Source organism: Oncorhynchus mykiss, chromosome 16 (genome assembly GCF_057628025.1).
Source record: "Oncorhynchus mykiss isolate SJ-2025 chromosome 16, ASM5762802v1, whole genome shotgun sequence".
Lineage (NCBI taxonomy): Eukaryota > Metazoa > Chordata > Actinopteri > Salmoniformes > Salmonidae > Oncorhynchus > Oncorhynchus mykiss.
The window spans coordinates 25,684,714-25,701,911 of NC_143037.1; the positions used below are offsets into that span (position 1 = coordinate 25,684,714).

Here is a 17,198-nt window from a genome sequence, read left to right on the forward strand (position 1 = left end):
GACTCAACCCACTCAAGTGACGCACCCCTCCTAAGGATGGTATGAAAGAGCCCTAGTAGTAAGCCAGTGACTCAGCCCCTGTAATGGGGTTAGAGGCAGAAAATCCCAGTGGAAAGAGGGGAACTGGCCAGGCAAAGACGGCAAGGGCGGTTCGTTGCTCCAGAGCCTTTCCGTTCACCTTCACACTCCTGGGCCAGACTACACTCAATCATATGACCCACTGAAGAGATGAGTCTTCAGTAACGGCTTAAAGGTTGAGACCGAGTTTGCGTCTCTCACATGGGTAGGCAGACCTTTCCATAAAAATAGAGCTCTATAGGAGAAAGCCCTGCCTCCAGCTGTACGCTTAGAAATTCTAGGGACAATTAGGAGGCCTGCTTCTTGTGACCGTAGCGTACGTGTAGGTATGTACGGCAGGACCAAATCAGAGAGATAGGTAGGCGCAAGCCCATGTAATTCTTTGTAGGTTAGCAGTAAAACCTTGAAGTCAGCCCTTGCCTTGACAGGAAGCCAGTGTAGGGAGGCTAGCACTGGAGTAATATGATCAAATTGTTTGGTTCTAGTCAGGATTCTAGCAGCCGTATTTAGCACTAACTGAAGTTTATTTAGCGCTTTATCCGGGTAGCCGGAAAGTAGAGCATTGCAGTAGTCTAACCTAGAAGTGACAAAAGCATGGATTCATTTTTCTGCATCATTTTTGGACAGAAAGTTTCTGATTTTTGCAATGTTACGTAGATGGAAAAAAGCTGTCCTTGAAATGGTCTTGATATGTTCTTCAAAAGAGAGATCAGGGTCCAGAGTAACGCCGAGGTCCTTCACAGTTTTATTTGAGACGACTGTACAACCATTAAGATTGATTGTCAGATTCAACAGAAGATCTCTTTGTTTCTTGAGACCTAGAACAAGCATCTCTGTTTTGTCCGAGTTTAAAAGTAGAAAGAAATAATTTGACACATTTGTTTACATCCCTGTTAGTGAGCATTTCTCTTTTGCCAAGGTCCACCTGACAGGTGTGGCATATCAAGAAGCTGATTAAAAATAATGATCATTACACAGGCACAACTTGTGCTGGGGACAAAAAAAGACCACTCTAAAATGTGCAGTTTTGTCACACAACACAATGCCACAGATATCTCAACCGCAGACCACGTGTAACCACTCAAGCCCAGGACTTCGACATCTGGCTTCTTCACCTGTGGGATAGTCTGAGACCAGCCATCCGTACAGCTGATGAAACTGTGGGTTTGCACAACCGAAGGGTTTCTGCACAAACTGTCAGAAACCATCTCGGGGAAGCTTATCTCCGTGCTCGTCGTCCTCACTAGGGTCTAGACCTGACTGTAGCTATGCGTCATAAACGACTTCAGTTGCCAAATGCTCACCTCTGATAGCCACGGGCACGCTGGAGAAGTGTGCTCTTCACGGAGGAATCCCAGTATCAACTGTACGGGGCAGATGGCAGACCACGTGAATGGCGTCGTGTGGGCGAGTGGTTTGCTTACGTCAACGTTTTGAACAGCGTGCCCCATGGTGGGGTTATGGTATGGGCAGGCATAAGCTACGGACAACAAACACAATTTCATTTTCTTGATTCCAATTTGAATGCACAGAGATACCGTGATGAGATCCTGAGGCCTATTGTCGTGCCGTTCATCCGCCACGATCACCTCATGTTTCATCCATGTCGCAAGGATATGTACACAATTCCAGGAGGCAGAACATTTCCCAGTTCTGAGTCTCTTTAAATCTAACCTATTATCTGACCCATCACATTATTCATCGCTGGCAAGAAGTGACGTCCCAAAAAACTATACAACACTTAAATTGTTCCTAGCCTCCCACGCATAAGCTACATTCAGTCCTTAACACAGAAACGGAAACTAAATAATATAATATGATATAAAACTTAAAATAAATAAAACATGTGTAAAGTGGTTCTGAAAATAAACTGAATTCCAAATAAAAATCTTAAAACTAATAGCAATAAAAAGAATGTGAAAACACAAACTATAATAACCTTGGTGCATGCATGGTGTGTGTGTATAATCAGCTGCAGTGTTATCTGGCTGCAGGTGTCTACCACTGGGTCATGTCAACGCGTACCTTCCCCTCTACCCTTTTGGAATTTGACCAGTTCTACTGATTGTCTTCAGTTTCATTCTGAGACCAGCCACTAATATTATAGCTGTCAGGAATGTGTTAATATTCATTCCTTTATAAATTCCACACACAACCTTGTTTCATTTACTTTCAGGTTACAGTGCATTCTTAAAGTATTCAGACCCCTTGACTTTTTTCCCACATTTTGTTACATTACAGCTTTATTATACAATTTCTTAAATTGTTTGTTTCCTCATTAATCTACACACAATACCCCATAATGACAAAAAGGTTTTTATACATTTTTGACAATTTATTAAAAAAACAAAAAAAACAATTATGACATTTACATAAGTATTCACACCCTTTACTCAGTACTTTGTTGAAGCACCTTTGGCAGCGACTTCAACCTTGAGTCTTCTTGGGTATGACGCAACAAACTTGGCACACCTGTATTTGGGGAGTTTCTCCCATTCTTCTCTGCAGATCAGATGTTCAATTATATTTTCCTCGATCCTGACTAGTCTCCCAGTCCCTGCCTCTAAAAAACATCCTCACAGCATGATGCTGCCAGCACCATGCTTCATTGTAGGGATGGTGCCAGGTTTCCTCCAGACGTGACGCTTGTCATTCAGGCCAAAGAATCATAAAACACGGGACAAGATGTTAAAAACTGTCCATTGTGCCAATAGATGGAATGCACTCACATGAGATTTGCCGTGATGTGGACAGAGTGGCATGGGAGGTTTATTTCTTAGACTGGGTTAAGATGTCAATTTTGGGACATATCCTCAGTAGTGTGCCTTCGAATCAGTGGGTGTTTCGGCCTTGAATCACTAAACACCCTCATCAAAGGTGGCCAGCTAAAGGGTGATCAAGCCTTAGCTTGTGTCCCATGCCCAATTAAGATGTCCCATGGGACTATGCAAGGCAGGGGCGTCCTCTTCCCTGAGCCAGCCCTACAGCTGACCGCATACCTCATATGCCCTCCTCAAGTTGGAGGGATCTGAATTGGGTTCTCAGGTGGGGGGGGGTCATGAAGTAATAGCCCAGCAAGGGTCCTTCCGTTTGATCCAGATCCACTGGCTGCCTCTTTCAGCTGCTTGAGAAACTGCTCTGACGGTCTGCCGCAGAGCCTGTCCATGGATTCCAAGTTCTTTCAGCAACCTGATGGTGGAAGAAGCCACGAATCCTCTGCATCACACTTCAACTGGCCAGACTTTTGCATTCCAGCCACGCTGAGTTGCGTCTGCTGCCAACTCTGTGTAACGCAGCTTCTTACGCTCGTAGGCCTCTTCAACAGAGTTTTCCCACGGGACTGTGAGCTCTATGATGTACACAGCCTTTCGGGAAGGGGACCAGAGTACCATGTCTGGCCTAAGGTTGGTAGAAGCAATCTCAGGTGGAAAAATTAGTTGCTGGCCAATATCGACAAGCATCTTCCAGTCCCGGGCCATGGCTAGGTGTCCAGTTTCTGGCTTCGTAGGAGGGCCTTTTCTGTCCCTCCCGGATGAATGTTGTTGTTTTGAAGGGATTGCTTGTTTTTGGAGGTAATGAATTGGTTGCACTCCTCTTGGTCTCAAGTGCTGCAGCCAGGCTCTTGAGGACATGATTGTGCCTCCGGGTGTAGCGGCCTTGTGAGAGGCTGGTCTTGCAACCTGTTATTATATGCCTAAGAGTCGCTGGAGCTGGGCAGAGGGGGCAGGTCGAGTCCTCGCCATACCATTGATGTAGGTTTTTTGGTGATGGAAGCACATCATAAACAGCTCTTATGATGAAGCTGACGTTGCTTGCCTCCATTTGCCAAAGCTCACTCCAGTTGATCTTTCTCCTCTCCAGGCCTTCCCACTGCGTCCATTGCCCTTGTTTAGCAAGAGAGACACCCTTTGCATTTCTTGCAGTCTCCTCCTGTCTGCGCACCTCCTCGACTACCAGCTTGCTGCGTTCAGATGTTGTTGCCTTATGGAACGTTGGTTTGCTTGCTGCCAGGCCACAGCCGCCTCTTCCATGCTGGATATTCCCCACAATGTCTTGAAGTCTCAGGGCTGATGTTGCTTGCTGCACAGCCTTGGATGATGTCCATTTCATTCCAGTTTGTAGGGGAGGTGCAGCCTTGCTAATGGTCTGGTCTTTGGAGTCCTTCAATGTCATCTGAAGTCTTACTTTCGAGCACTTGTACTCCTCCGTTAGACTTGCAAGAGGTAGTTCAAGGACCCCTTTGCCATAGAGGCCGATGTTACTCAGGCATCGTGAGACACCCAGCCATTTCTTCACGTATGAGGTAATGGTTCGCTCCATCTTCTCCACTGTTGTTATTGGGACCTCATAGACGGTGAGTGGCCACATTACCCGGGGGAGAAGTCCAAACTGTAGGCACCAAAGCTTGAGCTTCCCAGGCAGTAGGGTCTTGTTGATGTTCTCAAGACCGTCGGCGATGTCCTGCCTTACTCGCTGCACTTGATCTTTATGCCGGAGGCTTTCGTTGTACCATCTACCCAGGCTCTTGACGGGTTGCTCAGACACCGTTGGTATCGGGTCATCTCCAATGCAGAACCTCACAGTTATATCTTGGTTTCATCAGACCAGGGAATATTGTTTCTCATGGTCTGAGAGTCTTTAGGTGCCTTTTGGCAAACTCCAAGCCGGCTGTCGTGTCTCTTACTGAGGAGTGGCTTCTGTCTGGGCGCTCTACCTTCTGGAAAGTTTTACAATCTCCACAGAGGAACTCTGGAGCTCTGTTAGAGTAACTATCAGGTTCTTGGTCACCTCCCTGACCAAGGCCCTTCTCCCCCGATTGCTTAGTTTGGCCTGGCAGCCAGCTCTAGGAAGAGTCTTGGTTGTTCCAAACTTCTTCCATTTAATAATGACAGAGGCCACTGTGTTCTTGGGGACCTTCAATGCTGAAGTCTTGTTTTTGGTGCCCTTCCCCAGATCTGTGCCTCGTCTTGGACACAATTTTGTGTCTCATAGCAAATGGTCTGAATACTTATGTAAGATATTTATTCCCCCCCAAAAAATTGCTTTGTCATTTGGGTATTGTGTGTAGATTACTTTTTTTTTTTTTTTTTTACATTCTTTTTTTTTAAAATACATTTTAGAATAAGGCTGTAACGTAACAAAATGTTGAAAGTCAAGGGGTCTGAATAATTTTCCCGAATGCACTGTATAGACATAGAACACTGTGTTCTACCCACATTTATGGTGCTAGGAGTTATTTTTTAAACAGTTTTTTTCATTGAATTTAATACACATTTTAATGAATATACATTGGAATTGTTGACACATACGCACTCACTCACTGATTATATTTTACATAGATTCTGTTATCAGAAGCCCTGAATGAGGCCAGTGCCACTATCAAATCAGAAGGCAAGGTACATTTAGTGCCCATGATAAACACAAACGACAGTCAGCCAGCCAAGGTGTCATAATAAAGGAGATAGTTGGTGCCAGTAATAAAAGTCCTGGTAGCCAACGTCTATCAATGCCATCCTCAATTGTATTTTCTCTGTCCATAATTGTCTGTCTCCCTACACTTTCTCTCCCTATTTATTTCTCTATCTCGCTCGCTCTCTTCCTTTGTCTCTCACTCTCTGTCTTTTTCTGCAGCCCTCCCAAGGAGGAAGAGTCTAAAGGCTCAGAGATGCAGGAGGCTACAGACAAGCGCAGGTCGAAAGGGGAGCGCTCCCACACACAACCGGTCACTGAGTTTGAGGTGAAGAGGGTGAGTCTGTTTAAAAAATCTGGGTGATAGTGTGGTCTGCTATAAGAGCAGTGTATGGGTGTATGCATGAGGATGTGTGTTAAAATTGGGATGAGTGTTCTTGATCAGTCTGTGAGGTATGTGTGAGAATTGGTTTGTGTGTGTTTCAGGGTTGAGTTGTGTGATACAAAGATGGATTGAGCGTGTTCATGCTAAAAATACAGGTCTTGTGAATGGTAGCTACAGGCCAGGGTAGGTTTATTAGCAATGGAGTCTGCTTTTGAAGATGTGTTGAAAAACGTCACACTGTAGTTAACCTTTATCGTTGTTGCAATTCTTTCCCCTTTTTGTTCATTACTACCTTCGATTCCTCTCCTCTATTCCCCCTCTCCTTATTTCTCTCCACCTCCTCCTTTCTTCACTTCCTTTTCCTTGTCCCATCTCGCTCTCGCTCTCTGTCGAATTCAAAATGCTTTAATTGGCATAAAGGACAAGGTCAGTGTTGCCAAAGCTAAGTGATTCATATTAAAGAATAGTAGCTATAGTACTAAAGAAAGCAATACTAAATTAGTGTTTCTGTCTAATGCCCTTTTTTGGGGAAAAACTCATTTTCATTGGCTGGGCCTGGCTCCCCACTGCCCCCCTACCCAGCCATGTGAAATCCATACTTAATTTTGTGTATATAAATATATATATACGATGCCTTCGGAAAGTATTCAGACCCCTTGACTTTTTTTTTTGTTAAGTTACAGCCTTATTCTAAAATGTCTTTTTTTTTTTATCCTCACAAATCTACACACAATACCCCATACTGACAAAGCAAAAAAAGCTTTTGCAAATTTATAAAAATATAAAAAACAGATGCCTTATTTACATACATTTTCAGACCCTTTGATGTGAGACACGAAATTGTGCTTCAGGTGCGTCCTGTTTCCATTGATCATCCTTGAGATGTTTCTACAACTTGATTGGAGTCCACCTGTGGTAAAATCAATTGATTGGACATGATTTGGAAAGGCACACACCTGTCTATGTAAGGTCCCACAGTTGACAGTGCATGTCAGAGCAAAAACCAAGCCATGAGGTCGAAGAAATTGTCAGTAGAGCTCTGAGACAGGATTGTGTCGAGGCACAGATCTGGGGAACGGTACCAAAAAATGTCTGCAGCATTGAAGGTCCCCAAGAACACAGTGGCCTCCATTCTTAAATGGAAGAAGTTTGGAACCACCAAGACTCTCTTCCTAGAGCTGGCCGCCCAGCTAAACTGAGCAATCGGGGGAGAAGGGCCTTGGTCAGGGAGGAGACCAAGAACCCGATGGTCACTCTGACAGAGCTCTGGATTTCCTCTGTGGAGATGGGAGAACCTTCCAGAAGGACAAACATCTATGCAGCACTCCACAAATAAGGCCTTCATGGTAGAGAGGCCAGCCGGAAGCCACTCCTCAGTAAAAAGGCACGTGACAGCCTGCTTGGAGTTTGCCAAAAGGCACCAAAGGACTCTGACCATGAGAAACAAGTCTGATAAAACCAAGATTGAACTCTTTTGCCTGAATGACAAGCGTCAAGTCTAGAGGAAACTAACAAAAAACTGACATTGGATGTCCCTTTGGATGGTGTATCAATACACCCAGTCACTACAAAGATACAGGCGTACTTCCTAACTCAGTTGCCACAAAGGAAGGAAACCACTCAGGTATTTTGCCTTGAGGCCAATGGTGATTTTAAAACGTTACAGTTTAACGGCTGTGATAGGAGAACTGAGGATGGATCAACAACATTGTAGTACTTCACAATACTAACTTAAATGACAGTGAAAAGAAGGAAGCCTGAATACAATACTAATATTCTAAAACATGCATCCTGTTTGCAATAAGGCACTAAAGTAATACTGCAAAAGAAATGGGCAAATAAATGACATTTTTTGTCCAGAATACAAAGTGTTACGTTTGGGGCAAATCCAACACTTCACTGAGTACCACTCTTCATATTGCATGCATCATGTTATGGGTATGCTTGTCCTAGGCAAGGATTACCCACTGGGCACAAACTGGTTGAATCAACATTATTTCTATGTCATTTCAACAAAATTAAGTTGAACCAACGTGGAATAGACATTGAATTGATATCTATGCCAAGTGGGTAGGAAGATTTTTAGGATAAAAAGAAATGGAATAGAGCTAAGAACAGGCAAAATCCTAGGAAATCCTGGTGTCTACTTTTCATCAGACACTGGAAGATAAATTCACCTTTCAGCAGGACAGTAACCTAAAACACAAGGCCAAACATACACTGGAGTTTCTTACGAAGACGACATTGAATGTTCCTGAGTGGCCTAGTTAGTTTGGACTTAAATTGGCTTGAAAATCTTTGGCAACAACCAACTTGCCAGAGCTTGAGGAATTTTTTTAAAAGAATAATGGGCAAATATTGTACAATCCAGGTGTTCAAAGCTCTGAGACTTACCCAGAAAGACTGACAGCTGTAATCCCTGCCAAAGGTGATTCTAACATGTATTGACTCAGGTGGTTGAGTAATTATCTAAACAAGATTATATAAATGTTTTATTTTCAATAAAAAAATGAAGTTAACATTTTTCTTCAGCTTTGACATTTTATTTTGTATAGATCCTTGACAAAAAAATCAATTTGAATCCCACTTTGTAAAAAAAAAAAAGTTTTTCATTTCTTTAGCTAACCATTGTACACTCTAGATGTTGTAATTTCAGTTAGGTTTTCTGATTCATAATTCGATAATTCCCTTGTTCCTCCCTCCCCCCGTCCAGCTCTCGTCCTCCAGTTCCCCCCTACCCCTCTCCGACCAAACACCATACCCCGGAAGCAAGGACGAAGAGGACAAGTCCCCTATACCCTCCCAGCCTGTCTTGCTGCAGCGCCAAGACTCGGGCACCCGCAGCGGCATCAAGGGCATCCTCAAAAAGAGTCGTTCCACTAGTGTCGAGTCGGACTACAGTGAGGGAGGAACCCCTGAAAGCACCCCCACCACCGGGGTGGTCCGACAAACCAGCGTAACCCTGAGCCACCCCGAGAGCGACGAGGAAGATGAGGAGAAAACAGAGGAGGTGGAGGAAGAGGAGGATGAGGTGTGTTTTCTCACTTCTTAGTATGTGAAACAGTTTGAGGATCTGAATGTATACACATCTCTATATAATCTCCATTGAACATGTGTTTTAGTCTAAGACTGGGCTCAATCTGTACTTGGGAAATTGGCCCTATGCAATATAGTGTCCACACTAGTTTCCCACTATGAGCATCTGGAATATGTGAAATACTTTCTTTCAGTTGAATGACTGTATAATAGATACATCGCCCATAGTCGGTTCAAATTGCTAGAGCAAATTTTTCCGTTGATAATACCCACCAGAGGGCGAAAACGTCTTGAGAAATGTTGGTTGCAATCAGGACTAAAAGATAACCCCGACATCCGCTTTATAGAGCTGCAATCCGGTGGCGGATGATGGTTGCAATTGAGATCAGCTGTGCGGGCGTTTTTTTTAGCATGTGTCGATGGTTTAACGAGCGATCAGCCCAATCAATAATTATTGTTGTTATTTCAGGAAGATGAGACGATAGTGGACGATAGCCCCGACGGAGGGTGTTTCAGTACCCCCCGGATGCAGAGGGGCAGTGGGCGTGGTGGTAGCAGTAGTTCAGCGGAGGACCTCCAGAGCCGGACCCCCTCTCCAGACGAGAGCCTGGGGGAGGAAGAGATGGAGAAGATGTCGTCTTTGGACACGGAAGATGGAGAGGATCAGGATGTGGATAGCAGTCTGGACAGCAGTGTGGGTTCATCCCTGAAAGAGAGGTGCAGTAGGGGAAATTCAAACGCATGCACACAAGCGTTTTCCTTTTGTAGACATCGCCTACCTATCATAAAACAAATGACTGATACAGGTCTGCGCACTTCATACATGTAGATTTACAGCATTTCTACCTCTACAGTGTATTTTGTATAAACATACTGTAAGATGCATATTCTATGATATTGTATAAATAAGATATATTATTGCGATTCAGATGTAGTCCTTCACACTTTGTGTGTTACTCTGTTTGAAAAATAGCCTATACATTACATGTGATTTTCTTTGCTAGTAAGGCCTACTAGCATTGACTGCCCTCCTCTCCTTCTCCCAGGCTAGCTGAATTGAGCAGTGGTGAGGAGGAGTGGAAGGCCAAGCTGAAGAAGCCCAAGGATCTGGTGCAGAAGTCCCTGGCTGACCGTTTCAACCAGCTCCAGGACTCTGGAGATGCCTGGAAGAAGAAGGTAAGTCTGGGCCTCCGAGTCACTCTATACAGGGTACTGGAGCTGTTTGTGAGGAATGAGGCTGGATTTGGGCTTTGGAGGGTTGGAGAAACTCTGGGTCTGACAAGGTTAAGGACTGGAGTCCTCTGAAGCCTGGGCCTCTGGTAGTGATCACGACCCAGGAAATGTGACCTGTCTGTAAAGACTGACTTGGCCTGGGTTTTGTGGTGGAAATGTGCTGATTCAGTTCGCCTTCCTGTGTGTTGTGCTAAGAAGAGTAGGGTGGGGAAGAGGAGGAAGACGACGAGAGTGTAGTAGGGTGGGGGGAGGTTGAGGAAAGGGTGAGTGTGGCTAGGGGAGGGGAAGGAAAGGGGGGAAGTGTGGTGGGGTGGGTGGGGAGGAGATGTAATGTGGGGAGGGAGATTTGGGAGTGGTTGGGCAATGGGGCCAAATCCAGGGCCTAGCCATGCAGCCTCCCAGAGAAAGACGCACTCGTAAAAATAAAATACCACGCAGTACAGGGTGTTTCCTGTGGCTCTCCTCTCCTCCCGCGAGCTGGTCTACTTCCTGTTTCTCCCTTTATTTGTCTTTTTCTCTTTCTGTCCTACATGTACATACATACACACACACACACACACTCTCCCTGTCTCTCACTAATAGAAATAAGAAATTAAAGTTCTCTCAGTACCTTTCTGTGCTACACACACACATACTATCTTGTTCTCCCACACAGAAACAAAAGTGTAATTTCCTGCTCATATAAAATATACAAAAACACATGCTCAGTCTCTCCTTCCTCTCTCTCATTCATACTCTTTTTCCATCTCTCTCTTTCACTCACGCCAAACTCCCTTACCTAATCTATCTCTGTCTCTACCTCACTCAACATATAATGTGCTCTCCCTCTCCTTTTTGTTTTCCAACTCTGAATGCATCATCATGTTACTCATTTATATAACGTTTGTGGCACGCATTTGTGGAACTCTTCACAAATCGCCAGAACATTTCAATAGGACACTAGAAATGATGTAATCTTTATTCATATGGATGGAACATCTTTCTAGGCTTCAACGTGAGACAAACCTCGATGGGTTTACTGGTTATGGTGAAGCTTCCATCCGAGAGTAGCTGTCATCTTCCCTATAAATACACTCTTAGCCTGAAAATCCCATCTCAAGTGTTCACCGGGAGCCAAAGCATTCTCAACACAAATCCCAGAAACATTCATTTGGGCTCCAGAAATGATGTAATCTTCCTTTATACAGACGGTCCCTTTACTATTTTTATGTCGACTTTATTTAACCATGTAGTTCCATTGAGGTCAGAAGACCTATTTCCCAAGGGAGACCAGACTATTTATTCAATTTATGTCTGTAATTTGTGGATAAATCCACAGTTAACCTAAAAACTGCATCGGAGGCATTCACTGACAGCTCAGAAACGTCCCAGGAAAGAAGTATGCAAAGCTTCCAAATATGCCTGTGGATTTCTTCCTTTAATCCATCTGAGGTCATTACTCATGAATTGGACTGGAACCCATCATGCTGCAGCTGTCAGCATTGCAGAGAGAGAGGGAGCACGAGTTTATAAGGAGGCTATCTCCCACCAGAGCCAAGGTTAGGAATGTGAATGGCGACCATGTTGACACTACAAGTAAGAGGTAAGCATGCCAATTAGAATTTGGTGCCAACATGGAGGATAGTTTGACTAGTTGTGTGTTTATGGCTCTGGTTTGGTGGTGCCCCTGATATGGGAATGTGGAGGTCTGGAGGGTGCCAGTGTTTCCCCTATTATAGTTTAGCTATTGCCCCCCGCCTGAAAGAGTTTGGCTTCCATTGGTATTGATACCAAATTTGACTGTCAATTGAAATCAATAAAAACAAAACTATTGAGTGGGGGTGAGGTGCAACAGAGCTAGGAGGGGGGAAGTGAAATCTATTCAATCAATAAAGTTGATTCAAAACAATGAAATACTTCACCAGCACACAAGTTGTGTCCCTCATCTTGGGTGAATATAATGGTGAAAATCATAGTTCCAGATGCTCAATTTTGTTTAATTCGAGGTAGCACCTTAGTGCTTAGTTTTCCAGGCACACGTTTAGGAAAAACAGGAACTGTCCTTTGAGTCGCTGTAGGAACCGAGCCGGAACAGATGTTGTTTCTCTTTCGCCGTCATCAGGAGAATGGGGCATGGAACATACACCACCGCCACCTTCTCACAAGCTGCAGATGTTGTTTCTCCTTCGCCGTCATCAGGAGAATGGGGCATGGAACATACACCACCGCCACCTTCTCTCACAAGCTACAGATGTTGTTTCTCTTTCGCCGTCATCAGGAGAATGGGGCATGGAACATACACCACCGCCACCTTCTCTCACAAGCTGCAGATGTTGTTTCTCCTTCGCCGTCATCAGGAGAATGGGGCATGGAACATACACCACCGCCACCTTCTCTCACAAGCTACAGATGTTGTTTATCCTTCGCCGTCATCAGGAGAATGGGGCATGGAACATACACCACCGCCACCTTCTCTCACAAGCTACAGATGTTTCCTGCTAGCGCAACATTTTCCACTCTGGTGTTATTTTTTTTATTTCAAATTTTTTAAATGCTATTGAAAAAAACATTTGTTGGAGTGTATGAGTGACACTGATTTGTATGTGGCTGTCTCTTGTTAGTGTACTCGACATGCAAAGTTCTACTGTCATTCAGTGGAGTAATCTTTTGTAGCGAAAATGCTAGTTCTCATCTTGAATTCCAATGTGACTTGTTGCTGGGTTCATACTTGACCAGAGCTTTGAAATGTTCAGTGTTCCCGAATACTTTTGTGTAGATAAGATGGGTACTCCAGACTTGTTATGTTCCCCTCTACCTGAAAAAATTTGACCTAAATTGGTTACATTGAAATGTTACTTTAAAGTGGACCTGGATCATTTTATGGTGGCTTTGCGGTGCCCCGCCTGGAAAATAATTTAGCTAGGAGAAACACTGGCGAATACTTTTATCCTTGAAAAAAGAAATTCATTCTCACCTCCCCCAACCTGCAGTAAACCTGTACAAGTTTCCCCTCTCGCCAGTAACTGGAGGTCTGCCTGACATCTGTCGACTAGGCTATAATGTTAGACGGATTGGTTGTTTAGCAACCAAACTGATGCGTGCACAACTTTGGGGCAAAACAGATGGGATTGGCTTAGATTGTTGATAACATGTCAACTATATTTTGTCTCCAATTTTTATTGAAAACATAAATACATTTCCACATTGAGCACTTTTCTCTCATAACGTTACAGCGTTAGTTTAGCTAGCTAGCAAATTGTAGCCATATTAGCATAGACATGGAATCACAAACAAGATCAAAAGAATTGAAACAACCCACTTTCTATTCACCAAATGGCAGTTTTTTGTCCTTGTTGCTAGCTGGCCATCCAGAATCATAACACACAGCTTCTGCCCCTTTGAAGTGAGTGCATCGTTTTCGTGACGACGTCAGGTAACCCATCTATAACATCCTTAGAGTGGAAAAAATAAATGTAATGCCATTTAGTACTCACAGTGCTGCCTCCAGTGCCATAACAGTGAGCTCACCACAGCGATGTGTGCAACCCACCCCACTCCCACCTGCCCGGGCTTGGGATTGCTTGGATGTCTGTTCCTCTGAATCAAAATAGCAGAAACAGTCTCGTCTGTGGAGATGAAAGACGAGAGCCATATGCTCGGTCTGCAAGGGGAAAGGGTCGAGTCTGTCTTGTAGATTCTGCTATATTCGTTAGGAGAACCTGGGTAACCATCTACTTAAAGCCTACAGGTATTATGCATTATTATGCCGTTATAATGCATTGTAGTACTGTCATGAGCATGCACAAGCCTCTTATCTCATACTGATCCTGACTAAATGCCACACATTTAGAGTCTGAAATGCTGATAGATAGGGACTTATTATGCGTACGTACTTATAACATGCGTACGTACTTATAACAAGTTTATTAAGCATTATACCTGCAGGCTTACTAAAGTGTTACCAAAGCCTACAGGCCTCAATCCCAAATGGGAAGGATGGGCACCATCTAATTATGTATCCCCCTCTTCTCACTGAATAGGTCCACCTTTTCACCTCCCTCTCTCTTTTCCCCTCGCTCTTCTTGCATTCCCTCATAGGTTGGGAATGACTCCTGTTGCTTCTCTGCACGGTCTCAAAACCCAATTTCCTCCCACTCCAGCTGTGGTCTCGCCGGATATTAAGGATGACCCACCCCCCACCCCCTTCTCTCCTCTCTTCCTCCCCTGCTTCCACCTCAAGACCCTTTCCTCATCTCTGTATGATACCATGCCTGTTCTGTCAACCGTACACACTGACAAGTCAGTAGTAATCAGGTGAGTTACTAGGAGTCTGTGTGGGCACGTGCTTGTGTTTGCGTGTGTGTGTGTACACCTAGTGTGTGCGCAAGCTTGTATGTACAGTACCAGTCAAAAGTTTGGATACACTTACTCATTCCAGGGTTTTTTCTTTATTTTTTAAAATAATTTTCTACATTGTAGAATAATATTGAAGACATCAAAACTATGAAATAACACATATGGAATCATGTAGTAAGCAAAAAAACAAATCAAAATATATTTGAGATTCTTCAAAGTAGCCACCCTTTGCCTTTGTCAGCTTTGCACAATCTTGGCATTCTCTCAACCAGCTTCATGAGGTAGTCAACGGTAATGCATTTCAATTAACAGGTGTGCCTTGTTAAAAGTTAATTTGTGTAATTTATTTCCTCAATGCGTTTGAGCTAATCAGTTGTGTTGTGACAAGGTAGGGTTGGTATACAGACGATAGCCCTATTTGACATGAAGGTCAGTCAACCTGGAAAATCTCAAGAACTTTGAAAGTTTCTTCAAGTGCAGTTGCGAAAACCATCAAGCGCTATGCTACTGTTATTTTTCACTGTCTTTTTATGGTTTTTATTTCTTTACTTACCTATTGTTCACCTAATACCTTTTTTTGCACTATTAGTTAGAGCCTATAAGTAAGCATTTCACTGTAAGGTCTACACCTGTTGTATTCGGCGAACGTGATAAATAAACTTTGATTTGATGAAGCTGGCTCTCATGAGGACTGCCGTAGGAAAGGAAGACCCATAGTAACTTCTGCTGCAGAGGATAAGTTCATTAGAGTTACCAGCCTTTGAAATTTCTGCCCAAATAAATGCTTCACAGAGCTCAAGTAACAGACACATCTCGACATCAACTGTTCAGAGGAGACTGTGAATCAGTCCTTCATGGTCGAATTGCTGCATAGAAACCACTACTAAATGACACCAATTATAAGAAGAGACTTGCTTGGGCCAGGAAACACGAGTAATGGACATTAGACTGGTGGATTTCTATTGTTTGGTCTGATGAGACCAAATTGGAGATTTTTTGGTACCAATCGCCGTGTCTTTGTGAGATGCAGAATAGATTAATGGATGATCTCCGCATGTATGGTTCCCACCGTGAAGCATGGAGGAGGTGGTGTGGGGGTGCTTTGCTGGTAACACTGTCAGTGATGTATTTAGAATTCAAGTGGCTACTTTAACCAGCATGGCTGGCTGGTTTGCGCGTAGTGCGACTATCATTGGTTTTTCAATAGGACAATGACCCAACACACCATGAGGCTATTTAACAAAGGAGAGTGACGGAGTGCTGGTTGAGAGAATGCCACGAGTTTACAAAGCTGTCATCAAGGCAAAGGGTGGCTACTTTGAAGAATCTATTATATATTTTGTTTAACACTTTTTTTGGTTACTACATGATTCCATATGTGTTATTTCATAGTTTTGATGTCTTCACTATTATTTGAGTGTGTGTGTGTGTAGTGTTGGGCAATATGGCCAAAATAACATTTCACAAGATTTGTTTAACTTTTGAAGGTATGTTGACAGTAAGTCTTTGAATTATACAATTTCTAGGGTGGCAACACACACATGATTTCAATGGGTATTTCTCCATTCTGATTTGTTTTTATACCGTTCAATCCAACTTCAACCCCAAACATTTTTCCTCACTTTTATACATTTCCTACGCTTTTGTTATAATTTCCTCAGTGCCACTTAGAGCTGCATGAAATGGGCAAAATATATAGGCGTAGTTTATTGGTGTACTGTTGGAATCATGGAAATAGAATGAATATTGTAGTTCAATAGTTACAATATAGTGGGCAGCACTTTGAGTACATTGTTGTTTGACATGATGACAAATTAACAAGTCAGGGAGAAATTATTGTGAAAAGGTAGGAACCAAAGTGTTTGTCATCGTTTCCCAGGGGGCCCTATACGGTGGTACATTCCCCTTTTATGTAGCTAACTAGCTAACATATTCATGCTTCACCTATTTCTCTCTGATTTAGTAGATACTGTTACACAGAAATGCTGATCTTGGCCTACACCAGCACTGGTTTCAGGCTCTATTAGCCATCTAAGTTTAAAGAGCTCTAGCACCTCGGACTCAGTGAGAAACTTTGTAGCTGGGAAGGGGAATAAGAGGGAGGAGCATTGGGGATAGTCGCTTTAGAAGGGGTGGGAGTGTTTAGGAAATGTTGGACAGACAACGAGGCATGGCAGAGTCAAATAGGAATCCTGACTTAATGAAGTGCTGATTAAAGAGTTCAGCCATGTGCTCCTTGTCAGTAACAACCACATCATCAACATTAAGGGACATGGGCAGCTGTGAGGAGGAGGGTTTATTCTCCAGGTCTTTAACCGTTTTCCAGAAATTCTTGGGTTTAGACCCACAGAGGGAGAACTGCTCCTTAAAGTAACTAACTTTGGCCTTCCAGATAGCCTGAGTGCACTTATTTTTAATTTGCTGAATGAGAGCCAGTCAGCCTGAGTATGCTTGTGCCGAGCGATTTGCCAAATGGAATTCTTGAAGTGGAGTAACTCTGCCAGATCACGGTTTAACCAGGGGCTGAACCTGTTTATAATTCTAATTTTCTTTATGGGTGCGTATTTGTTAACGATACCTCTGAAAATATCAAAAAGAAGGTCCAATCGTCTTTGACAGAGGTTCTATACCAATTTACAGGGGCCAGGTCATGAAGGCTGTGGAAGTGTCTATGACAAATCAGGACAGGTCGTTTCACTGAGCTGCCATTACAAACACCAGC

The 17,198-nt window shown here is 43.5% G+C and overlaps 1 protein-coding gene across 8 annotated transcripts in view; it reads left to right on the plus strand.

Annotated features, from left to right (window-relative positions):
- The window catches only part of svild (supervillin d), a 112,849-nt gene that overhangs the window by 61,741 nt on the left and 33,910 nt on the right, over positions 1-17,198 (plus strand). For 4 of the 8 annotated variants that reach the window (XM_021565408.3, XM_036946612.2, XM_090202402.1 and 1 more), the window contains 4 exons: positions 5,710-5,824; positions 8,586-8,903; positions 9,378-9,625; positions 9,955-10,084. In XM_021565408.3, coding sequence (XP_021421083.3) covers positions 5,710-5,824; positions 8,586-8,903; positions 9,378-9,625; positions 9,955-10,084 — 811 coding nt within the window. The remainder of the gene's footprint in view (positions 1-5,709; positions 5,825-8,585; positions 8,904-9,377; positions 9,626-9,954; positions 10,085-17,198) is intronic. The other 4 variants (XM_090202403.1, XM_090202404.1, XM_090202405.1 and 1 more) reach the window with 1 other exon arrangement.